At 48.7% G+C, this 26014-nt stretch overlaps 1 protein-coding gene across 2 annotated transcripts in view; it reads right to left on the bottom strand.

Moving 5' to 3' along the window:
* The window catches only part of LOC111159097 (oxysterol binding protein like 10), a 305114-nt gene that overhangs the window by 6438 nt on the left and 272662 nt on the right, over positions 1–26014 (bottom strand). For both annotated transcript variants that reach the window (XM_022521495.1, XM_022521496.1), the window contains 2 exons: positions 17522–17999; positions 8825–9011 (listed from right to left, as the gene is read on the bottom strand). In XM_022521495.1, the coding sequence (XP_022377203.1) occupies positions 8825–9011; positions 17522–17999 (665 nt within the window). The remainder of the gene's footprint in view (positions 1–8824; positions 9012–17521; positions 18000–26014) is intronic.

Here is a 26014-nt window from a genome sequence, read left to right as displayed (position 1 = left end):
GGAGAGGGATTGTTTTTTGCCATTTTGCTTAAAGCCTAGCTCTGAAAATGTGACCTAATATTCCTGATCAGAGAAAGCAAGCATTGGCAGAACAACTGGTGAGATGTGAATGAAGTCTGCAACTTAGTTGATGGCAATGCAGCCATGTTAATTGCTTAATTTTGATACACACACAAAGGTGCTAAGCTTTTATTGGGGTGGAAATCGAGCAATTCAGTAGAAATGAAGTATACACTTCTCCCTAAAATAGCATCGAATACTGCTACATTTTACCCACCAAGAGGGCGTGAGAATAGGCCAAACAGGACTGCTCACAATCAGCCTGAGATCCCGCGGAAAAAGGAGGGAAATGCTCAAGCTGGCATCCAAAGACTGAATGAAACCTCAGCTCACGGCACTGCACACCATCCCCCTGCCAGCCGCAGCTCCAAGGGCCCCCCTTTACAAGGGCCTTTGTGGAGCTCTGTGTCCTCCCCTGCTTCTCCTGCCTGGCCTGAGGGGGCTCCAGGTCTCCAGCCCCGGGAGAAAGCTGACCGCACCTCCCACTCCTTGAAGCGTGCAGTGCAAACAGGAGAGCCTGCTTGGAAGCCGCCAAGGGGAGGAAGGAACTAAGCTCCTCTCTTCCTAATGGCACAGCTCAGGCTGAACTTAGAGTTTCCAAACACACGCTTGGAAGCTCCCTCCCTGTGAACACAGCCATGGCTCCTAGGTGCTGAGGCCAAGGCTTGCAGGGGGAGTTTCAGGAATGTTCTGGCTTCATGTACTGGCAGGGTGCTGGTGGGGGGCTGGCAAAACTTTAACAACTGGCTCCCCAAAGGGCAAGACACCTGATCGGTAGCATCTATTATTGTCGGGGGTGCCCCCACAGCTGATCGCAAGCTCCTGACAGGGTCTGAGGGACGGCTTGTGCGAGCCAGAGTGCTTGGCTCCCAAACAGGTACTGTGGGCAGCCCCCTCCCCGGGTGACACCGGACATGTCGCATGAACGCCATACAGAACAACACCTCCCCAGGAAAAGGGCCAAGATGGGAGTTTGCTTAGATGGTGACCTGTAACTACAAGAAGAACAACTTAAGGCTGCCCTCAAATAGCAGGCTTTCCCTTCGATTTCTTAGGATCAGTCTTCCCCAGCTTCTAAAGTGTCCTGATTTCGTAGATGATGGCACAGGGGTTCAGGATATTTCATGGAAATCAACTTAACATGAAATGAGCTCTCAGTCGGTTAAGCATCTGCCTCTGGCTCATGTCATGGTCCCAGGGTCCTGGGATTGAGCCCCACATTGGGCTCCCTGCTCAGCAGGGAGTCTGTTCTCCCTCTCCCTCAGCCACTCCCCCTGCTTTTGCTCTCTATCAAATAAAAGAGCAATCTTTTTTTTTTTTTTTTTTTTTTTAAGATTTTTGTCAGAGAGAGAGTGCACACAAGCAGGGGGAGCAGCAGGCAGAGCAGGCAGAGGAAGAAGCAGGCTTCCTGCCGAGCAGGGAGCCCCATCTGGGACCCAATCCCAGGATTCTGGGATCATGACCTGAGCTGAAGGCAGACGCCCAACCAAATGAGCCACCCAGTCATCCCAATAAATAACAATATTAAAAAAAAAAAAAGAGCTCTCAGGCAGTGTCTGAGCTCACAGATGGAATTGTTTCAGAGCAGAGAAATGGACTGTGTCCCCAGAAGGGAAAGGTTATCTTAAAAAATGGAAGCAGCTTTCATTCTCTGGTGTGGTTCCCAGGACTCTATCACCAAAGGATTTCACTGGAAGTGCAGACTGGGGAGGGCTTTAAAAAACTGCCATGTCAGGGGCGTGGGTGGGAAAGAGGTGCCTCTTTTGAAAAAGATGTGTTCAGGGGGAGGGGTCAAGATGGCGGAGGAGTAGCAGGCTGAGACGACATCAGGTCTCAGGAGTTCAGCTAGATAGCTTATCAAACCATTCCGAACACCTACAAATCCAACAGGAGATAGAAGAGAAGAAGAGCAGCAATTCTAGAAAGAGAAAATCGACCACTTTCTGAAAGGTAGGACTGGTGGAGAAGTGAATCCAGAGCGACGGGAAGATAGACTACGGGGGAGGGGCCGGCTCCTGGCAAGCGGCAGAACAATGGAGCACAAAATCAGGACTTTTAAAAGTCTGCTCCACTGAGGGACATTGCTCCAGAGGCAAAGCCAGGGTGAAGCCCCTGCGGGGACAGCGTGGCCTCAGGTCCCGCAGGATCACAGAAGGATCAGGGGTGTCTGAGTATCGCAGAGCTCGCACGTATTAGAGCGGGGAAGCCGGCTACAGAGACGGAACCGAGGAGTGAGCTCTCAGCTCAGGATTACTTCAAACTGTGATCTGTGGCAAAGTCAGGACACTGCTCTTTGAGCAGGGACCCCACAAGATCCGGGGAGACCCCCTGGAAGAGTACAGGGATCTGCTGGGTTTGGAGACTCCAAATGGGGCTGTGTGCCAGAGACAGAAACGCTCAGTCACAGGTGGGTGAGCTCAGAGCATGGCTGGAGGCCAGAGAGACGGGAGTGACTGACTGCTTTTCTCTGAGGGCGCACTGAGGAGTGGGTCCCGAGCTCTCGGCTCCTCCGTGCCGGAGACCGGGAGGCCGCCATCTTCATTCCCGCCCTCTGGAACTCTACGGAAAGTGCTCAGGGAACAAAAGCTCCCGAAAGCGAACCTGAGCGGGTTACTCAGACCGGCCCGGGTAAGGGCGGTGCAACTCCGCCCGGGGCAAAGACACTTGAGAATCACTACAACAGACCCCTCCCCCAGAAGATCAACAAGAAATCCAGCCAAGACCAAGCTCACTGACCAAGGAGAACAGCAGAATTCCAGAGGATGGGGAAAGCAAAGCATGGAATTCATAGCTTTCTCCCCATGATCCTTTAGTCTTACAAAGTTAATTAAATTTGTTTAATTTTTTTTTCTTGTTCTGATTTTTTTTAACTTTTACTCTTTCCTCTTTTTAACATTTTTAAACTAGGTTATCTTAACAATACTTTTCTTTAAAAAAAATCTTTTTGAACCTTTATTATTATACTCATATTTTATCCTTCATTGTATCTATCTTTTGTATACACATAGGGTTTTTTCTTCTAAAAATTTTTTGGATACTTCTTCTAATAGATCAAAATGTACCCTATATCTAGCACACAGTTTGTTCTAGTCTCCAACCTGAGAAAATTCTCTCCACGTTCATTTTCTTTCTTTTCCCAACCAACTTATCAAATCCTTTTTTAGAACTTTTTAAAAAATTTTCATCTTTAGAGTCATATTCCATCCCTTCATTGTGTTTACTTATTTTGGTGTGTGTATGTGTGTGTGTGTGTGTGTATTTTGTTTTTTTTTTTTTCTTTCTTTAAAATTTTGGGAGGTAGTTTCTTCTAAGAGACCAAAATACTCCCAAAATCAAGTGGGTGGCTCTGTTCTAGTCACCAGTCTAATATATATATTTTCTTTTTCTTTCTTTTTTTAAAAATTTTTTTAACTTCTTTTTACCCCCTTTCTTCTCCCCATGACTTGGGATCTCTTCTGATTTGGTTAATGCACATTTTTCTGGGGTCATTACCGCCCTTTTAGTATTTTATTCTCTCATTCATATATTCTTATCTGGATAAAATGACAAGGTGGAAAAACTCAACACAAAAAAAAGAACAGGAGGCAGTACCAAAGGCTAGGGACCAAATCAATACGGACATTGGTAATATGTCAGGTCTGGAGTTCAGAATGATGATTCTCAAGGTGCTAGCTGGGTTCGAAAAAGGCATGGAAGATATTAGAGAAACCATGTCTGGGGAAATAAAAGCCCTTTCTGGAGAAGTAAAAGAACTAAAATCTAACCAAGCTAAAATCAAAAAAGCTATTAATGAGGTAAAATAAAAAATGGAGGCTTTTACTGCTAGGATAAATGAGGCAGAAGAGAGAATTAGTGATATAGAAGACAAAATGACAGAGGATAAAGAAGCTGAGCAAAAGAGAGACAAACAATTACTGGACCACGAGGGCAGAATTCGAAAGATAAGTGATACCATAAGATGATACAATATTAGAATAACTGGGATTCCAGAAAAAGAAGAAAGAGAGAGGGGGCAGAGGGTATATTGGAGTGGATTACTGTAGTATTGTAGAGAATTTCCCTAATATAGCAAAGGGAACAAGCATCAAAGTCCAGGAGGCACCGAGTACCCTCCTCAAAATCAGTAAGAATAGGTCCACACCCTGTCATCTAATAGTAAAACTCACAAGTCTTAGTGACAAAGAGAAAATCCTGAAAGCAGCCCGGGACAAGAAGTCTGTAACATAAAATGGTAAAAATACTAGATTGGCAGCAAACTTATCCACAGAGACCCAGCAGGCCAGAAAGAACTGGCATGATATATTCAGAGCACTAAATGAGAAAAACATGCAGCCAAGAAAACTATATCCAGCTAGCCTGTCATTGAACATAGAAGGAGAGATAAAAAGCTTCCAGGACAAACAAAAACTAAAAGAGTTTGTAAACACCAAACCAGCTCTACAAGAAACACTGAAAGGGGTCCTCTAAGCAAAGAGAGAACCTAAAAGTAGTAGACCAGAAAGGAACAGAGAGACAATATACAATAACAATCACCTTACAGGCAATACAACGTCACTAAATTCATATCTTTCAATAGTTACCCTGAATGTTAATGGGCTCAATGCCCCAATCAAAAGACACAGGGTATCAGAATGGATTAAAAAAACAAAAACAAAAACAAAAACAAAAAAAACACATCAATATGCTGTCTACAAGAAACTCATTTTAGACCCAAAGACACCTCCAGATTTTAAGTGAGGGGTGGAAAACAATTTACCATGCTAACGGACATCAAAAGAAAGCTGGGGTGGTGATCCTTTTATCAGATCAATTAGATTTTAAGCCAAAGACTATAATAAGAGATGAGGAAGGACACTATATCATACTCAAAGGGTCTGTCCAACAAGAATATCTAACAATTTTAAATATCTATACCCCTAACATGGGAGCAGCCAACTACATAAACAAATTAATAACAAAATCAAAGAAACACATCGACAATAATACAATAATAATAGGGGACTTTAACACCCCCCTCACTGAAATGGACAGATCATCCAAGCAAAAGATCAACAAGGAAATAAAGGCCTTAAATGACACACTGGACCAGAAGGACATTACAGATATATTCAGAACATTCCATCCCAAAGCAACAGAATACACATCCTTCTCTAGTGCACATGGAACATTCTCCAGAATAGATCACATCGGGTCACAAATCAGGTCTCAACTGGTACCAAAAGACTGGGGTCATTCCCTGGATATTTTCAGACCACAATGCTTGGAAACTAGAACTCAATCACAAGAGTAAAGTTGGAAAGGACCCAAATACATGGAGGCTAAAGAGCATCCTACTAAAGAATGAAAGGGTCAACCAGGAAATTCAAGAATTAAAAAAAAATTCATGGAAACAAATGATAATGAAAACAAACAGTTCAAAATCTGTGGGACACAGCAAAGGCAGACCTGAGAGGAAAATATATAGCAATACAAGCCTTTCTCAAGAAACAAGAAAGTTCTCAAATACACAACCTAACCCTACACCTAAAGGAGCTGGAGAAAGAACAACAAAGAAAGCCTAAACCCAGCAGGAGAAGAGAAATAATAAAGATCAGAACAGAAATCAATGAAATAGAAATAAAAAAAAATAATAGAACAGATCAACAAAACTAGGAGCTGGTTCTTTGAAAGAATTAGTAAGATTGATAAACCCCCCAGACTTATCAAAAAGAAAAGAGAAAGGACCCAAATAAATAAAATCATGAATGAAAGAGGAGAGATTACAACCAATACCAAAGAAATACAAACAATTGTAAGAACATATTATGAGAAACTATATGCCAGCAAATTTGACAATCTGGAAGAAATGGATGCATTCCTAGAGACATATAAACTACCAAAACTGAACCAGGAAGAAATAGAAAACCTGAACAGACCCATAACCAGTAAGGAGATTGAAGAAGTCATCAAAAATCTCCCAACAAACAAGAGCCCAGGGCCAGAAGGTTTCCCATTTAAAGAAGAATTAATTACTATTCTCCTAAAACTGTTCCGAAAATGGAAATGGAAAGAAAACTTCCAAACTCATTTTATGAGGCCAGCATTACCTTGATCCCAAAACAAGACAAAGACCCCATCAAAAAAGAGAGTTACAGACCAATATCCTTGATGAACACAGATGCTTCTCACCAAGATACTAGCCAATTGGATCCAACAGTATATTAAAAGGATTATTCACCACGACCAAGTGGGATTTATTCCTGAACTACAAGGTTGGTCCAACATCCACAAATCAATCAATGTGATACAATACTTTAATAAAAGAACAAGAATCATATTACACTCTCAATAGATGCTAAAAAAGCATTTGACAAAGTATAGCATCCTTTCTCGATCAAAACTCTTCAAAGTGTAGGGATAAAGGATACATACCTCAATATCATCAAAGCCAACTGTGAAAAAGCCACCTCGAATATCATTCTCAATGGGGAAAACCTGAGAGCTTTTCCGCTAAGGTCAGGAACCCAGCAGGGATGTCCATTATCACCACTGCTATTCAACACAGTACTAGAAGTTCTAGCCTCAGCAATCAGACGACTTTTAATCAGAAATTAAAGGCATCCAAATTGGCAAGGAAGAAGTCAAACTATCACTCTTTGCAGATGATATGATACTTTATGTGGAAAACCGAAAAGACTCCACTCCAAAGCTGCTAGAACTCATACAGGAATTCAGTAAAGTGTCAGGATATAAAATCAATGCACAGAAATCAATTGCATTTCTATATAGCAACAAGACAGAAGAAAGATAAATTAAGGAGTTGATCCCAGTTACAATTGCACCCAAAACCATAAGATACCTAGGAATAAACCGAACCAAAGAGGCAACGAATCTGCACTCAGAAAACTATAAAGTACTCATGAAAGAAACTGAGGAAGACACAAAGAAATGGAAAAATGTTCCATGCTCATGGATTGGAAGAACAAATATTGTGAAAATGTCTACGCTACCTAAAGCAATCTACACGTTTAATGCAATCCCTATCAAAATACCATCCATTTTTCCCCAAAGAAATGGAACAAATAATCCTAAAATTTATATGGAACCAGAAAAGACCTCAAATACCCAGAGGAATGTTGAAAAAGAAAGCCAAAGTTGGTGGCATCACAATTCCAGACTTCAAGCTCTATTACAAAGCTGTCATCATCAAGACAGTATGGTACTGGCACAAAAACAGACCTATAGATCAGTGGAACAGAATAGAGAGCCCAGAAATAGACCCTCAACTCTGTGGTCAACTAATCTTCGACAAAGCAGGAAAGAATGTCCAATGGAAAAAAGAGTGTCTTCAACAAATGGTGTTGGGAAAATTGGACAGGAACATGCAGAAAAATGAAACTAGACCACTTCCTTATACACAAAAATAGACTCCAAATGGATGAAAGACCTCAATGTGAGAAAGGAATCCATCAAAATCCTTGAGGAGAACACAGGCAGCAACCTCTTCAACCTCAGCCACAGCAACTTCTTCCTAGAAACATCGCCAAAAGCAGGGGAAGCAAGGGCAAAAATGAACTGTTGGGACTTCATCAAGATAAAAAGCTTTTGTACAGCAAAGCAAACAGTCAACAAAACCAAAAGACAACTGACAGAATGGGAGAAGATATTTGCAAATGACATATCAGATAAAGGGCTAGTATTCAAAATCTATAAAGAACTTATCAAACTGAACACCTAAAGAACAAATAACCCAATCAAGAAATGGGCAGAGGACATGAACAGACATATCTGCAAAGAAGATACCCAGATGGCCAACAGACACTGAAAAAGTGCTCCATATCACTTGGCATCTGGGAAATACAAATCAAAACCACAATGAGATACCACCTCACACCAGTCAGAATGGCTAAAATTAACAAGTCAGGAAACGACAGATGCTGGCAAGGATGCGGAGAAAGGGGAACCCTCCTACACTGTTGGTGGGAATGCAAGCTGGTGCAGCCACTCTGGAAAACAGCATGGAGGTTCCTCAAAAAGTTGAAAATACAGCTACCCTACAACCCACAATCGCACTACTGGGTATTTACCCTAAAGATACAAATGTAGTGATCCGAAGGGGCACATGCACCCGAATGTTTATAGCAGCAATGTCCACAATAGCCACACTATGGAAAGAACCTAGATGTCCATCAACAGACGAATAGATAAAGAAGAAGTGGTGTATATATATATATACAATGGAATACTATGCAGCAATCAAAAGAAAAGAAATCTTGCCATTTGCAATGACGTGGATGGAACTAGAGGGTATTATGCTGAGTAAAATAAGTCAATCAGAGAAAGACAATTATCATATGATCTCCCTGATATGAGGAAGTTGAGAGGCAAAGTTGGAGGTTTGGTGGGTAGGGAAGGAAAAAATGAAACAAGATGGAATCGTGAGGAAGACAAACCATAAGAGACTCTTAATCTCACAAAACAAACTGAGGGTTGCCGGGGGGGAGGGGGGAGGGAGAGGGTGGTGGGGTTATGGACATTGGGGAAGGTATGTGCTATGGTGAGTGCTATGAAGTGTATAAACCTGGTGATTCACAGACCTGTACCCCTGGGCCTAATGATACATTATATGTTAGTAAAAAATTAAAAATTTAAAAAAAAAAAAGATGTGTTCACTCTATCTTGATTGCCAACTCCTCCCATGGTTGGAATACAAGCTCCCTCTGGAGGAGAGAAAGCCAGGGTATCATGTGAAGGCAAACACACAGCCTCGGGGGCGGCATCCTACCTGTGGACTTTCCCTCCGTAAAAAGGCTTCGTGTGGAATATGACTGTCGCCGAGTACCCCGTCTTGGCACAGCTGATGCTCACTTTGCCTCCGAGCTCCACCCAGGGGATGGTGAGAATGGACCTCGCGTAGGCACTGGGCAGGGTGAACACGTACTCCTCCCCATGTTCCAGGAGCCTCAGCACACCTCCAGGGAGAGAGGAGGAGAGAGTCAGGCACACAAGATGAGGGCAGCTGGGGATCAAAAGACATGAAGATGACAAACCAAACACCTCCAGCAACAGATACCACATCTCCCACCTCTGCAAAGGTGAGCTGCTCACCGACCACGTATGTATTTATCCCCTGCCCTCCTGCGTGCCAGACACCGCTGCGAATACAATAGTGAACAGACCCACTTGCTTCCTTCAAGGGGAAAAGGAAGGTTGACATTAATCACCGACTCTGATGAAAGGAGGGAAAAGGTCCCAGTGCCATGGAGGCCTCCAGAGAACAGAATTCTCCCTAAGGAAGGGCTGCTTGGACCCGGTAAGAGTTGTGAAGGTAAAGAGATGAGAGAAATAGTCCAGGCAGAGGGAAGAGGAGGTACAAAGGGCCTGTGGTGGAAAGGAGACTGGTGAGCTGGGAAGGGCCCACGTGCAAAAGGGAGGGAGTAGGTGTAGGTGTGCAGGCTGGCCAATTCAGCAGGGCCCATATCTTCTTTTAACCTTTGAAATAGCATGTAAAGAAGTTCTGCCTTCTTCTGAAAGCAGCACAGACCTTCACGGTTCTCATGAAGCTAGAGAACTGGACCCTGCTATCAGCAGCCGGGCGCAGGCACTATCCACATGAGCTCCCCACCTATAGATCAGGGGGTCTCCAACCCAGGGTCTAAGTGTCAGGTGTGGAGAGGTCTTAGTCCTCTGGAACAATGCAAAAGTGCGTGGGTTTGTCTACTTTCTAGGGAAAGGGGCCACGGGTTTCACCAAGCTCTCAAAAGCTGACATGAAAGCCTTAATTTAAATGCACAAACTCCCAGGGCTGGGAGTCTAGTTGAATCCTATTGTGTAGTTTATGTGCTGCACAACGTGCCCTCAAGGGCTGAAGTCCAGCCCTCACTCTGGCCCACCAGGCTGGGCACCCACATTCAAGGGGCAGCATTTCACTGCACCCTGAGGCCCATATAGGCCAGCAGAGGCCCCCGAACCAGGCTATGAGTTGACATGTGTTCCGTGTAAGGAACCTTCTCGGCCTCCCACTCCAGCCCTGGGGCTCAGGGACCTGCATGTGGCCTGGCCCTCTGTCCCAGCTCATTCCCCCAGCCATCTGCAGGTGCACGGTGCATCCTGGGAAGGAATGTGCTGCCCTTCCGCCCACGCTGGTGGCATCCCCCCTCCCCCGATCCCGGGGTCAGTGGTGCCCGTGTGAGAGGGCACTTTCTGGCTGCCCGGCATCCCTGGGGGGCTTCCCCATTATGTCCCTTAAGTTTCACAATGACCCCATTTAGCAGTACTTTTCATTTTTAAGTAAGGATGAGGAAGCTGAAACACAGTTTAAGTAGTTTGTCTGGACAGTGCTTCCCTCTGAGGCGAGACAAGCATCAGTATCAACTAGAGCTAGAATGTCCCCAGGAGAGACAGTGCATTTCTCTGATGTGCTGATGAGCTTGCCTGAGGTGCTGAGGACAGATGGGACTAAATCGTACAGTGGAGTCCTGAATGTTGAGTTGCCGGAGGCACACTTGAAGGAGCGTACAACTATAATTTAATGTATCCTTGACCATCCCCTTACTCGCCGATGGGCTACCGTCTGCGGATAGCCGACAAGGCTGGTCTGGAACCAGCAGAAACCCTCCCTGTTCACTCCAGGAAAGTCAGTTCCGCTGAGCCACAGAAACAGGGAGGGGGCCTGCTGTTCTGGGCTGACACACTCGCGTGCGCGTGTGTGTGCGCGTGCACATGTGTGTGAGTGGAGGGAGGCTTAAGCAGGTGGGGCACACGCAGCAGCTGAGGTGGTGGGTCACTCACAATCACGTGGGCAGGACTGGAGGACAGATATTGTGGCAGCATTTAAATCTCAATCTCGCTCCTTCCTTCCCCCCGCCCCTCGCCAGGAGTATAACTGAATATATGTAACATAAATGCTATTTGTGCATTTACGTTATGCCAAATACGCTGAACATCAGAGCAGCCCTCCTCCCCACTTCTCCACCTCGCCTTAGTTCTTGTAACTGAATGAACCCAGCCCCTGGAAAGTCAAGCCCCCAGGCCAGCGAATGCTCTCCAGCGGATCCTTCTCCCTCCTCCCTGGGGCAGCCAGTAGACTCCCCAGATGTCCTGGAGGCCTTGCCCTGTGCGCCTACGGGGAGGGATGATGTGTCTGGCAAGAGAATTGCCCTTTGCTGGCTCAGTTCTTACAGGTTCTGAGCAGGACCCTTGGAGGAGAACAGTCGGGGCTGACACACTTTTTGTTTCAAAGCCCACTTTGTGTCTGACTTCCTTGTGTTCAGTTGCTGGAGGAGATGGCCCAGAGCAGGTGGAAAATCACAGCTAATACCAGACAATAGGTAGGATGCCAACAGGCAAGGAGAATCAGAAGGAAAAGCTGAGGAGAGAGAGAGGTCACCTCAGAACTTCCTCCTTGGCCCAGTTCTACCCACAAACTTCCAGGTTCCCCGGGGCCAGCCACATTTGCAGGGTCTCTGGGTCTGTGGCAGCTGGGAGGGGACCCCTGGGTCCCCACAGAGGAGGCTGTCCATCCCCAGTGGGCCTGCCTCCGAAGTCCCGGAGAAGAGGCTTCCCTGGCACCGCCCATCCCCAGACTCTGTGCTAACTAGCAATAGAAGCCTTCCCAGGTGGCCAACGTGTCCTCAAGGGCACCACCTCAGCTCTGACGGCTATAGCATCCCTGGGTGGTCAGCCCTTCCAGGCTTCAGCTGGAAGTGCCCTGGGGGCTCACACCCTGCCACCCAGCCCGCCAGCAGCCTCTTCTCAGGCCAGGGCCACACATCCTGGGCTCCACGTGCCACACCTTCCTGGCCTCATTCGCCAACATCAACTTGGTGACATAGGGTTCTACAGCTGATACTCTCTTTACAACATATTCACACGGATCCTAGGCCCCACGTGTTCATAAAGGGCTAGATGAGATGGAGATCTCTCAGGGGCCAGCGGCTGGTGGCGGGGAGGGGGTCCTTCCAAGCCCTCAGTCACTCATCAGCCTGGCAACCGTAACTTCTCTGTGCCTCAGTTTCCTCATCCGTGACACAGGGATGATGGCATCCATACCTCACAGGGCTGTGGTAAGGAGAAGAGGGTGATTCTAGAACTCAGCGAAAAGCCTCCGCCTGGCACACAGCTAGAATCCTGGAGGTTTTATATGCTAACTACTCCTCCCCCTCTGCGGCGGCTCTCTTGGTGGGTGAACCCTGAGCTGGGGTATTTCCATTTGGAACTAAAGAATGAATCACAAAGTGGCAGCGGGTCAGGCACATGATGGGTGAAGAGAGAGGTGGGAGGCGTCCTCTTCCCACTCAGCTCTAGAAAAATGTCTTACAGGGGCACCTGGGTGGCTGGGTCAGTTAAGCATCTGACTCGTGATCTCAGAGTCCTGCGTTCAGCCTGTGCCGGCCTCCACCCTGGGTGTAGAGCCTACTTAAAAAAAAAAAAAGAAAAGAAAGAAAAAGAAAAAAAGAAAAATCTCTTGCAAACCTGAAGTCCACAGACATCAGTGAGCCCCAACGTTGAGTTGATAGGAAAGCACTGGGGAGACCACATTCCTTTGGCTTTTCTCTAAAAATCCACAAATGTGTGCTTTCTCATTAATCACGGGCAATTATGCCTTCTCAGTCCTAACTCCTCTTCCAGGGCTGCATTTAAAAAAAAAAAAAAAAAAAAAAAAAAGCCTGTCCCTAATATGAATAAAAGACTATATTAAAACCAGACTTACAGATGGGCTCACAAATGAAAGTCCTTTTCTAATTAGCCTAAGAGCTGAGAGAAGCCAAAAAAATGCCAAATAATCAATACTTCTGCATTCACAGTTAGTTTTCAAGCTGCAAGATTTCCAGTTTAAATTCCACAGATTAATTCACCAATCAACATTAAGGCAACACATTAAGATTTCCAAACTGACACATTTGAAATAATTTCACACCTGCTCGCATTCTGAGGAACCCCAACTTTTCCAGTAGGACACGGTCTCTGGGAAGTACCATAGTGGCAGGAAAGAGCTCAGGCCGGGTCTGCAGGCCTGGCAGCATCAGCGCTCCCAATCACCAGGCCCATGCGGCATTCTCTTGCTAGAATGAGCTAGAACTAATTGCCTCTCCCCACAGACCCAATTAAGCTGTGCCATTTCCTGGGCTCTGGCCCTGGAGTTTTGGGGGGAGCAGGTTGTAAGTGCAGCTGAATATGCCTCAGCTCCCCACCCCCCCTCGAGAGTGGGTGATGAGTGGAAGGGCCTTGCTTCCCTGGAGGGAAAGCTGCAGGGGGTGGGGGGGCCGCGGAACAGTGTGTTGTCAATTAGGGGTCTGAATGCAAGGGTGGAGGGACCTGGGAGGGGGGGGGTCCCCCAACGAAGCACTGCATAATGGCATTTTGTCCTTGCCAAATATGGCACAGCCTAAAGGCAGTACTTTAAAAGATAAGCCCACGTATTTGCATATAAAAACTTACTTCCCGTGGACCCATCCTAAGATCTAATTTTTAAGAAAGAGGGGGTGGAAAAAACTTACTTCAGACCCAATCAACAAATGCATGGAATGTGCTAGATCAGTACAAGGAATTAGTGAGGGGGGAAAGGAAAATCTGGCTTCCCATTCCCCCAACGGACCTCTGAATACAGGAACCAGAACCTTTTGCTCCAAAATTTGGGGACACTTAAAAGTATTTTCTGGGGGAATGGGGAGGGCACCCGGGTGGCTCAGTTGGTTAAGCGTCTGCCTTCAGCTCAGGTCATGATCCCAGGGTTCTGGGAGGGAGCCCCACATCAGGCTCCCTGCTCAGCGGGAAGCCTGCTTCTCCCTCTCCGTGTTTTCTCTCTCTCAAATAAATAAAATCATTTTTTTTTTAAATGGTATTTGCGAGGACACCAGGAATTAAGAACACAGAAGAAAGAGTATGAGGACATAGCAAGAAGGATGACCACATGCAAACCAAGGAAGAAGAAACCAAACCTGCTGACACCTTGATCTTGGAATTCTAGCTTCCAGAACTGTGAGAAAATAAATTTCAGTTGTTTAAGCCAAAAAAAAAAAAGTATTTGCTAGGAAAAAATAAGGATCCTGGGTGTTACAGAGTGCATATTTAATTAATATGAATGGGGATGTAGCTTCTAGAAGGAATTGGGAAATTTAAGGCCTCACAAGCATGAGCCAGGGGTAGGTCCCCTGACCCCTCCCAGGTCCATCCACATCAGGAAAGCACTGGGTGGCCAGAAAGGGCTATGTCCAGGGAGGACCCTTCCAGAGTGTCTCTCTAGAATTTTCTTCCCTGATTCACGCTCTGCTGAGAAGTTCTAAGTAGAATTCTTGAACAGGTAGAATTGGGAGCAGCAGATTCTAATTCTACTTGAGGGATGGCTCCAGTGAGGGAGGGTCTCAGGAGAGAGTGTTAGATAATCTCCCTCCCACTGCATTAAGAGCTTTGCCCAGCGTGCCCAGGGCTGTGCCAAGTGAATCCAAGGCCCCAGGCCCCATCCGCCGCCTGTTGGGAACAGGGGAGCAAACACCCTGAGACATCAGACGCCCCCACTCTGAGCCACTCTCACTCAACAACCACCAACAATAAGAGAAAGTGAAGGTGCTGGCTCACCTCAGTGCGGGAAGCAGGGGACACACTGGGGGTAAGAGGACCCACCTTTCTCAAAGTTCCAGAGGAGATGGATGTCGGTCACACAGGCTGCGGGGTGAAGGAAGGAGCCCCAGCCCAGGACAGAGCAGGGTAACAGAGCACCCAGGGAAGAGGGGAGAGAGGCTCAGAATGTGCCGGAAGGGCCGAGCTAGCAAGACAACAGGACAGGCAACACATCTGTACACAGCCTCCTCACCAGAGCCCACTCCTGAGGTGGACGGCTGGGGAGAGACGGAGTTTCACGGACTTAAGAACTCCCTAAATCCCTAGATTTGCAAATCTTCACCTTTATGGAAAATCTCCAGATCTCTGTCCAATGTCAAGAATCCTGACTCAGGGGCCCCGAGGCTGGGAGGTACCTGCCCGGTGCTCTCCTTTACGAATCTGTGACTTTGCCTTGCCCTGGCACGGGGCAGCAGGCACTGTCTCTGAGCACAGGGGACTCCCCAGAAAGGCACTGGAATAAATCGCCCGTGTACCTGAAAGTGCATTTACCTTTATCAGAAGATCTTCTACTCATTGAGCACCTTACCCTGGCTAATGACAGACTGAAAGTATGTGTGGGGTGGGGGAGGGAGGAAGAGAAAAGAAAGGACTTGTCTGTCTCCCTCCAGCTGTGCCCCTGGGCCCTCCCTGCTCTGCCCTCATCAGTTCCAGCAGCCCTGGGGATGGGTTCCAGCCATGTCCACTGTCCATGGACTCACACCTCACTCAGGCGAAAAGCCTGAGTCCTTGCAGACCCCCGAGCTAGCCTCCCGTGGCCCTCCTCTCTGACCTGTCCCCTCTCCTCCCGCCATCGCAGCCATAACGAAGTTCCCAGAACAGCCCTGTCTCACATGCTCGCCCACGGCCCCCGAGCCTCCTGCTCTCTCGGCCAGGAGCAGCCTTCCTCCAGCTGTCCACACAGCTCCTCTCTCACCCCTGGCAAGCATTTGCTCAAAGGCTGCCTTCTGGGGGCACCTGAGGGGCTCAGTCATTAAGTGTCTGCCTTCAGCTCAGGTCATGATCCCACAGGGTCCTGGGATCCAGCCCGGAATCGGGTTCCCTGCTGGGCAGGAAGCCTGCCTCACCCTCTTCCCTCTCTCCCTGCTTGGGCTCTCTCTCGCTTTGTCAAATAAAATTTAAAAAAAAAAAAAAAAAAAAAAGGCTATATTTTTGTGGAGGTCTGTCCTATGAATAGCGGCAGCACCCCCTCGCTGGGCACCCCACTCCCTATCACCCCGTCCTGCTTGGTCTCGTCAGTGCCAGTCCCGCGGCACGTTTCTTGCAGGTGCCTTGTTTTCTGTGACTCACGCCTCAGTCGTCAGCTGAAGGCAGGGTCTTCCGTCTTGTCCCTGTCCCTGCGGTGTGCCTGACACCAAAAACGGCACTCTTCATTTCACAAACGGACCAATAAGCTATCTGAACCACCCCATTAGAGTTAAGGGAGTAAGCACACTTGAAACAGGTCTCTCAAGAAGGTGCCGCGGACGGACGTGGGCGGTGAGTGGACCTGAAGGTGTGAATGGGCTCCACACCCCACCTCCTCCCCCAAACCCACATTTCACCCCCAAGTAATTCATCACATGGGAGACTTAGCATAAGGAACGAAACAAAACAGGATGAGACTGGAATCTCCTGCACCCAGATTTTTGTTTCTAAATCAAAGGCCTTCCCAGCTGCCAGCGCATCCCATCTTGAGGCTCCCCTGCCCCAGCCCCACTGCTCCCCGGTCCCTCCCCAGCTTTATTTTTCTGCACAGGACCTCACACCTTCCCACACAACCTACATAAGTTTATTTACCAGGAAAACAGAAGTAGAATGGAAGTTGAATGAGGACAGAGATTGCGGGGGGCGGGGGGGAGGTGGGGGTCTATTTTGTTCCTACAAGAATCCTTATCTCCTAACACAATGTCTGGCATCTAGTAGGTACTCAATAAAAATGCCCTCAGTGAACGAGACGTGTTCTCATCTCATGGGCTTTCGGAAACACTTCCAAGGAGTTGTGTACTCCCTGAAACTGAACACTCAATTTTGCGTTGGGTTTTTTCCTTTCCCCGAGAAGAGAATCCATAGTCTCAAAACCTCAAAGGAATCCGTGACTCAGAGAAGCTGGAGAACCACAAACACAGACGCCTCAGTGTGACAAGGACTCTTACAGATTTCTTCCAACAATGAATAAACTTCATTCACAGCTATTTGCTAAAATAGGAACGCAAGAGCCACACAGGGTGTGATTACATTGTTCTTGCTTCAGAAATCTCTAGCAGAAACCAGAAATTTGCCTTGGGAATGTTTACCAGCAGATTCGGAATAGGCAGCCTTGTTATTCTTCCTGTGAGCCAGAACACCGGAGAGAATGAACAAAAATGTGTCTTCACAGATTTGGAGCCAATTCTTAACATTCATGCAAAGCCGAGGGACACCTGGGTGGCTCAGTCGTTAAGCGTCTGCCTTCAGCTCAGGTCATGATCCTGGGATCGAGACCTGCATGGGGCTCCCTGCTCAGCGGGAAGCCTGCTTCTCCCCCTCCCACTCTCCCTGCTTGTGTTCCCTCTCTTGCTGTGTCTCTCTCTGTCAAATAAAATCTTTTTAAAAAATTCATGCAAAGCTGAAAATAAAAATAGTATATAAGGTGGGCCTCATAACACGTACAGTGTGTCAATGATCTAGGTGTATCCCACCTCGCCTACAACCTGGGCCCCACTGAAAAATTACCAGGGCCTCATCCCAAAATAACAAAACCTGTCCCTCTTTACCACCTAGCCACCCCCAATGCCAAAACAAAATAAAAACAACTCCACACACACAGACATCCATCATCTATCAGCTGTGCAAACATCACCGTGTAAGAGCCAAATTCCACCAAATGTATGATATGGCTTACCTTCCCCTATCATGGAGACCCCCACGGACATGCCCATGAACTTGCTTTTGGTCCATACATGAGTATTGACACACAGTCTCTTTTCCTTGCACTCACAGTAGAAGCAGGAGATGGGGGGATGATGGGACACCTGCTCGGCCACAAACCTCAGTTTGTAGCTTTTGGAAGGGTCCTCAGCTGTCGGCTGTTCATGGCCAGCAGGAGAATGGGGGGCAGTCCTCTTTGGCTTGACCCTGTCTTTGGGAACTTCCCAGGAGCAGTGAAACGTCTCACCGATGATGGGGTTGTAGGGCTTCTTGGCCAGGGCCCCCTTGCGGCCCTCATGGAAGGCCGTGAGATAATATTCCACGAAGCAAATGACTCTCTCCTCTGGCGTGGCCCCGGCGGTGATGGCCAGCAGCAGGTCCGGATGGGCCATAAAGTCTGCATACATCTCCAGCAGGGATCGCTTCTCCAGGATGAACGTGGGAAGCACCACCTGCGTTGGCAAGGAGACAAAGACAGGAGACGCCGTGATTACACGGAAGAGGCTGCAACCTAGCAAACCCATCGTGGCTTCAGCCAGAGCACGGTTTCTTTGGACTCCTAGACAAATGACACACCAGGGGAAACTACGTCCAAGAAAACAAGATCGGAGATGTGGCTGCAGGGGTGGCATAAAGCCAACCCGGTTTTGCGGTCGAGACGGTTTGGAGCAGCTCTCTGCTCAGCTGGGCCTGGAACAGCGGTGTCTGCCTCCTGCTCCACCGCTCTCTGTCCTGACACAAAACCCTCTTTTATTCCTCGTTACTTAGAGATGTGAAGAGAAGAGCTCGGAAGGACTTTGTACTTTCCTTTCTGACATCGGACACTACCAAGGGGGTTGCTCAGTGTGTCCCCATGAACACGGACACTGGGGGTTTGCGGGTGCTGCATCAGAGGGGGTCCAGGTCGACCAGCACACACCACCACTGAGAGGGTCTATTTGGAGATCTCTGTTAGAAGAGTAGCATACAAATCCCGACATGATCAGGGCAGAGCAGGAGTGAGGAAGAGCCCCTGACCCAGGTCTCTGGGAGGGAAGGCCAGTTAGCGAGCCAGCAAATGTCCAGAGAGCTGCCACGGGGAGAGGGGCTGTGCGTGAAGCCTGATCAGCAGGGCTGGGCCAGGAGAAATAAGCAGAGGTTACAAAGAAGTGGGCTGGCCCTTAATACAGAACCTTCTGGTAAGTGGACAGGCTGCACAGGGACTTTGGATTTAACAAGCCTTGGGAACAAACACCTCCAATCTAAACACTTCCATCTAAAAAGGAAAAGAAGCCACAAATGTCTCCATCTCCGGGCCTTCCCCAAACCACCCCATTTCCTGTCCCCTCCCTTCCCCGGCAGGGCCCCGTGATCATGAGGGAACCCAGGAGGGAAAGGGCAGAATTCCAAGGAGGGTAGTCAGCCCTGAGGGACTCGATTCCCATGAAGGGGGCTCTGTGGCCTTGGCTTGCATCCTTCTCTGCCCCTGCAGACTGGGGCTTCTCCGGCAACAATCCCAGCTCTGGATGAGGACAATTGTCAAGTGTGTTCTTGAGACTGAAATTACGAGGAAAGAACTGGCTACCGTTATTACCCTCTCAGTACAGACCTTTGAAAAGGGCAAGAACGTAAGACGGTTCCCCCCACTAGTATTTCTGAACTCAGAAGCTGAAGGATTAAAACGAAATAACAAGGAAAAAACTTCACTCGGCACCCCAAATCACTGAGCACCAGAACAGAAAGGGACCCTCAGGGTGATGGAGTCCAATGCTCCAGTCTCACAGGTGAGGGGACAGAGACGAGGAGAGGTGAGGGAAGGCACCACACAGGAACCTTGGGGTTCCCAAATGCCACCCAAATTCTTCCCATTACCCCTGACATATCACAAGTATCTGCTTCTGGCTAATGGCAGCATTTTCTTTCCCTCAGTTGACTAGGGAGGCAAGAGTTCACTGGACAGAACAACTGGGACAGCTGGGCCACCTCACCTACTGCCACTGATTAATTAGTCGGGGGCAGAGGGTGCCTGAGTGGCTCAGTCGTTTATGCCTCCAACTCTTGATTTATGCTCAGGTCATGATCTCAGGGTCCTGGAATCGAGCCCCCTCATTGGGCTCTGCACTCAGTGGGGACTCTGCTTCTCCCTCTGCCTCTGTTCCTCTCCCCCTCCAATTGCCTGTGCCCATGCTCTAAAATAAATTAACAAATCTTAAAAAAAAAAAAGTGGGAAGCAAGAAGTGGCCCACAGGAAAGAGGGGCCCATGGACCCCACCTTCTGGCCCATTCTACTCCTTCTGGAATGACTAGGCAATCCACCTGTCCAAAAATTACTGATTACCACAGGGAGGGAGATCATCGGCAATGAAGAAAGGCAAGCACGGCGCCCCCATCTGGAAAAGTGCGGCTATTGCTTCCCAACTGGCCTCCCTCCTGTCAGACCCGCCTTGATTTCTTCTCCACGCCACAGCCAGGCCCATCTCTCTAGAATCTCTACAAGAGATAAATGAAGTCCAGCCTGCCCCCTCCCACCTCCCTCTAGTGGGACATTATCCCTCACTTTCCACCTCCAGCCCTCCCCTTACACACCCCTCCCTACACACACACACACACACTCTCAAATCCTGTTTTCCTTTTTTCAGCCTCCTCCTGCCTTGTCCAAATGAAGACCAGCTATTCCGCTCAAGGGTATCTTCTTCTGTGAAGCTTTTTCTGACGGCTCCTGCTTCCAAGACTAAACCAGCAACTCCCTCCTTCAGATCTTCACCACACCTCAAACATCTCCACCCTGGCATCCACAAGGCTTGTTGTAGTACACAGCGTCACGGGGGGCTGGGGGGGACTTCTTGAGGGCTCAGTCAGTTAAGTGGCTGCCTTCAGCTCAGGTGATACCTGAGAACTTACCAATTTCCAAAGCCAGCCCTCCCCAGATGGCAGACCCAGGGAACGTGGTCTCACAGCCACCAGCAAGGCCAACCTCCTTGGATATATATTCCACACTTGAAAATGATACTGCAGCCTTGTCAGAGTTGGAAAAGGTAGAATACCCAGAGAGATGGAGGAGGATGGATTGGCAGTGGAAGGACAATCTCTTCTTTCATCCCTTGTCGGTCTGTCTGGTTGGTGTTTGTGCAAAATACTAGATTTTTCTGGTACTTTCAAAACCAGCACCCTGGGGTGCCTGGGTGGCCTTCAGCTCTGGTCGTGATCTCAGGGTCCTGGGATCAGGCCCCGAATCAGGCTCTCTGCTCAGCAGGGAGACTGCTTCCACCTCTCTCTCTCTCTCTCTCTCTCTCTCTCTCTCTCTGCCTGCCTCTCTGCCTACTTGTGATCTCTCTCTCTCTCTGTCAAATAAATAAAATCTTAAAAAAAAAAAAAAAAAAAACCAGCGCCCTGAACATTTTAAGCATGATAATATGCTTTTCTCTAAAGCAGATTTCTATCTCTCATACGATCTCCCTGTCTTTTGTGTGTGTGTGTGTGTGCCTTTGCAAATAAGTCACTTCATCATCTGTTCCTTGGGCAGTGGACACTGGAGATACAGAGCCAAGAAGTGGCAGGTGCTAATTGGGCTATCTGCCTGCAATGGAGATGTGAGTGATGGCCCAGCTGTGCAGACCGACAGCATCCAAATGGCTGGGATTCCTACTGGAGAATTTATCGAGCCATCAATAAGGGCTGCCTTTTCTCCCATTAACATAATTAAGACAATGAACTACTTTGGGGAAAGAGAAAAAAAAAAGATCTGCATTCGGGACTCAGAGAACAATTAATAACATTTAAAGTTGTGTCAATCTAGAAGCAACTAATCTCCACGTTGGACTCTTAGAACTTCAAAATAATCAATCGCTGAGAGAGTCAGAGGGTCCAAAGAGAAAGTTGCAAGAGTCTCTTCCCCCGAACAGGGAACACAGCAGGCTTCTGCAAAGAAAGGCCAAGAGCAGGTGCAATTTTCTCCGAAGAAACATCCGTTCACTTAATAACCTTGAGAATCATCTATGTAACTCTGTCCTGAGCCTGGCGGACCCACCCAGTGCCAAGGAGCCGGCACAGATACTTGGCTGAGACCACCCACTGAGACAGATCTCTGTAGTCCTTTAAGGGAGCCAGGGGAAGAACACGAAACTCCAACCTTACAAAATAAAGGGTGGATAATTCACATGCCAAAGGGTTCTTAGCCCACAGGACAATCCCCTGGCTTTCCTTAAAATGCCAGCTCCCAGAGTCCCAAGATAAAGCCCCACGTTGGGCTTCCTGCTCAGTGAGGAGTCTGCTTCTCCCTCTCCCTCTGCCCCTCCCCCCACTCATGCTCTCTCTCGCTCGCTCTCTAATAAATAAATAAAATCTCTAAAACAAAACAAAACAAGATTTGGAGAGAAGAGCCAAAGGCATCGGGAAGGTTAGTGGACACAATACTTGGAGGGAACAGGACACTGCAAATCCACAGCTACACCATTGGGGCTTCATTTCCAGGGCAAACCCTGACTCTTCTGACCCTCCTCCTAAAAACCTCCCCGTTGGAAGGAGGAGCTGAAGTATAGCAACACTGATACTTGGCATACCATGACTAAACCTGGAAATTTAGCCTACCGAAACCATCAAAGGAGAGAACCTGTATGCCCAAGATGTCTGCTCCCTCCTGCTAGGATCGAGAAGCCGCAGAGACACACATGACCCATCACACTAGTAGCTGAGCACATCCAAGACTGTGTAGCAACTTCATGGAAAGTTGCGCAGCCAGTCAAGAGTACACGGGCAAGGACAGTGTTCTCTTCCCCAAGCCTGCCGGTGAGGACATGGCTGTTTGCGTGGTGGGATCTGTGGGGTCAGATCCCATGAGATCTCCACCTGGTTTTACAAATGGTGCTACGGCAACAGTTCAAGTAATTCTTTCGGATCATAGAAATTTGCGAATTATCTCAGCCAGCCTCTCTCACAAAGAGAGAATCTTGTCTGCCGTAATTGCTGGTGGAAGCAGAAAGTGTTAGGGGTCCCTGGGAAAAGAAAGAGGAAGACCTAGCTTTCTTGACATTAGAAAGGTCATTTGAGGTGCCCCCCTCACTCCCCACTACCTAGTGAAAGAAGGTAGGACCTGCCCCCCTCAGACCAGGAGACAGCCTTAGTGCAGACAGTAAATCTGTGGTAAAACTCCCAGGGTGGATTCAGAGTTAAAAGTGGACTTGAGTAATCTTTGCGGGCCCTAAAGTCCCCTGGACTGGGTACACATTCTTGAGTTATCTTTGTGGGCTCTAAAGTCCCCTGGGCACTCAGACACTGGCCCAAGAGGAGACGGAGATTTGGTGATGCTGACCCTTGCCACCCTCCTGACTTTGACCTAAGTTCTGTCACCCTAAGATGACTTCCGCCCCAATTCCATGCTGTCTTCACCAGTGTGCAATATATATGCACCCTTGGTTTACAACTGCCCCAGATTCGTTGTTTGGGGAGACACTGCTTTGGGAAACATCCCTGGTGTTCTCCTTTACTTGTGGCAAGTAAAATCCTTCTTTCTCCTAGTCTTTGGCTTGATCATGTCTCTTGGCTTGACACTAAGAGGGGAACCCAGATTCAGGTAACAATGGGATAGGCACTGTGTACCTTCAGGAGAGGGACCTCCTCACCTGAGGAGAGCCCAATCCTCCTTCCCTTTGCCTTGCACGAGTTTTAACCACAATCTCTATCCCCCGGACTCCCACCTACTCTATGGACTCAGCTGGGCCATCTGGAACAACACGAAATACACTGTTCTAAAAGATCTCCCTCTCACCTGATCCCGTAAAATTGGGAGTCTTGGCTAACTCCTCCCCCCACAGAGGAGTCCAGGTGGGTCACCTTGCTACCCACAACTGTGACCCTCCTCCACCTCAGTTCCCAGCATGCCACTCTCCACCCATTACCCCAGATGTCCCACCTCACTCCACCTCATCCCAGCCCCACCAAGACCAACAGACCAGCGACTCTGTTCTGTCCCCTACCTCGTTTCCTGCCATGTGGGCATGGAGTCCACGGCCCCGCCTTACACTTACCCCCTCTGATCCCAGCCCCCTGCCCCCAGGCTCTGCCACTTTCTCCCCCAGAACCTCAACTCTGCCATAATCCAGCTCCTCTCATTCTCTATGCCTCAACCTGCAGCTCCGCCTCCCTGGAGGGAACGAGACAACACACAGATGGGTCTCACTTTACGTCTGTGACCTAGAGCAAACTTAAGTGCCCCTGTGGGAGGGTATGGCCATCCTCCCACCTTCTAAGTCGCCCTGAGACCATCAGTCCTTTCCTTGCTGCCGTGTCTGGCCTCCTCAAATCTCTCACAACCCTCCCTCCGTATCACACGATCCCCCTGCTTCTGTGGTCCCTGGGATAAGTGAAGCAGTGCACGGAGCGTGCCCACGATCATCACAGAGCCAGCTCCCCTGAGGCACTCACCAGGCACCCTGCTGACGCCTTCCGCACATCGGGTGCACATGCACGCAGAGCAGTCCCACGGAAGGTACAGCTGTCCCGGGGTCACAGTAAGGAAACTGAGGCACTCAGGTTAGGGAACTCGGGCTCAGCCCTGACAGTCTGGCTCAGGGCCACCTGCTTCACCCTGGCTCTTCCTGCTCCCCGGAGGCAATGGCTGCACTGTCCTGTCCAAGGGGGACCCTCCGCCCATGCTCTGGACACCCTGCCCTCCTCCTACTCGGGTTCCTGCAGCCACCACCCCTCTCCTCTCTATTCCCACCAGCACCGAGACACCTTCAGAAATGAAGCTTCCCAAGGCCAGGTCCCCCTCTGGCTTCCACCCAACTTTCTGCTCCCCTTTTACTATATTCAAAGCTCTTGAAACAGCCATCTTTCCTCTCCGCCATCACTGTTCTTCTTAATCTCCCTTGAAGCCACCCCATCAAACCTTGACAAAAACAAAAGCAATGGTCTGTTTCCAGGGCCAGTCTTTCTGGACACCCCGCAGCAGTTCCACACAGCCGACAGCTCTTCTCTTCCTGGAAGCATTCCCTTCCCGTGGCTCACACTCCTCTGGTTTCTGTCCTACCTTCCTGGCTGGCCCTCTCAACCTCCTTTCCAGGATCCTCCTCATGACCCCAACCTCTACAAATTGGGGCATCACAGGACTCAGTCCTTGGACATTCCTTGTATCTTCACTCACTCCCCAGCAGGACTCATTCCTACCTCCTGGCTTCAAACATCCTCTGTTCCTTGTTTGTTCTCAGCCTTGTGCCTGAACCTCGCTCAGAACCCTCAGACTTCTATGCCAACTGCCTACACATCCTCTCTACTTGGATGCCCATCTCAGAACTAAGAGACCCATGAGGAATTTGTGCCTTCCCCCAACCTGCTCCTCCTATGGTCTTGCCCTACTCTGCAAGGGCCGTGGCCGTCAGGGGCACCACGTGAACCACAGCTCCTGCAAAGCATACTTGCTTTAATCAGTACAGAGGCAGTGACACTGTGCCACTCTGGAGCCCAAGTTTTAAAAAGGTTCCTCTGCTTCACACTTGTCCTCCTGGGAACTTCGAGTCACCCTGTAAGATGTCTGGCTTCCCAGCCAGAAAGACCATGTGGGAAGGACACACGGGTAGAGATCCTAAGACTTCATGGAGAGACAGAGAGAGCCCCAGCTGTCTCAGCCATGTCCAGCCCACCACCAACCTGCCAGTTGACCAGAGACATGTGAATGACCATGGACCAGACAGACAGCAGACCCACCCAGTCGAGCCCGGCCCAGCCCACATAGTGAGAACAAACAAAATGGCTATTTGAAGCGATGACTTTTGAAGTGGTTAATTCCTCAGCAATGGGTCACGGAGACAAACGGCAGCTCTAGTTTTTATTCCTATAGGGGCTCAGGTCAGAATCCCAGAGTCATTCCTTACCCCTCTTTCACTCACACTCCGCATCCAGACCACACACAACCAGGACATCTGAATCCTGTGGGGACACCCAAAATCTGCCCCTACCACTCTGCCATCACCTCTCATTTCCTCTGTGTCTACCCCTCCCCCGCTGCCTGCAGCCCACTCGCCCGCACCCCTGTTCACCTTCCACAAGGGTCAAAACAATCCCTTACAAGTAGACTGTGTTTCTTCGCTCAAAACTCTCCAGTGGCCACCACGTCACTTAGTCCCAAGTCCTTACAGTGTCCTAGGAGCTCCCTCCATTGAGCCTTGCTCTGCTGTAGTCTTCTCTCTCTCTTCCTGTCTGCCTCCTCCCTCCCACGAGCTCCAGGAGGGATGCCGGAGGTTTGCTCACTGTTGCACTCCCAGTGTCTAGAACACTACCCGGCAGGTGCATGTCTCCATAAATATGTGAATGTACACGTTACTGTCTTTGATATCCCTGAAGTGGAGGTTAAGAAGGTCACAGACCTCCAGTTCCACCCAGCATTCTGTGGTCCCTCTCCCTGGAGGCCAGGCGGAGCACAGTCCCTCCTCCTTGTATTTTTCGCCTACGTCCAACTCTCTGAAGCTTTCTTGTTGCCCTCAGCATCAAGTTC

Source organism: Enhydra lutris, unplaced genomic scaffold (assembly GCF_002288905.1).
Source record: "Enhydra lutris kenyoni isolate GAN:26980312 unplaced genomic scaffold, ASM228890v2 scaffoldscaffold66, whole genome shotgun sequence".
NCBI classification, from domain to species: Eukaryota; Metazoa; Chordata; class Mammalia; order Carnivora; family Mustelidae; genus Enhydra; species Enhydra lutris.
This window is presented reverse-complemented; position numbering and strand designations above follow the sequence as displayed.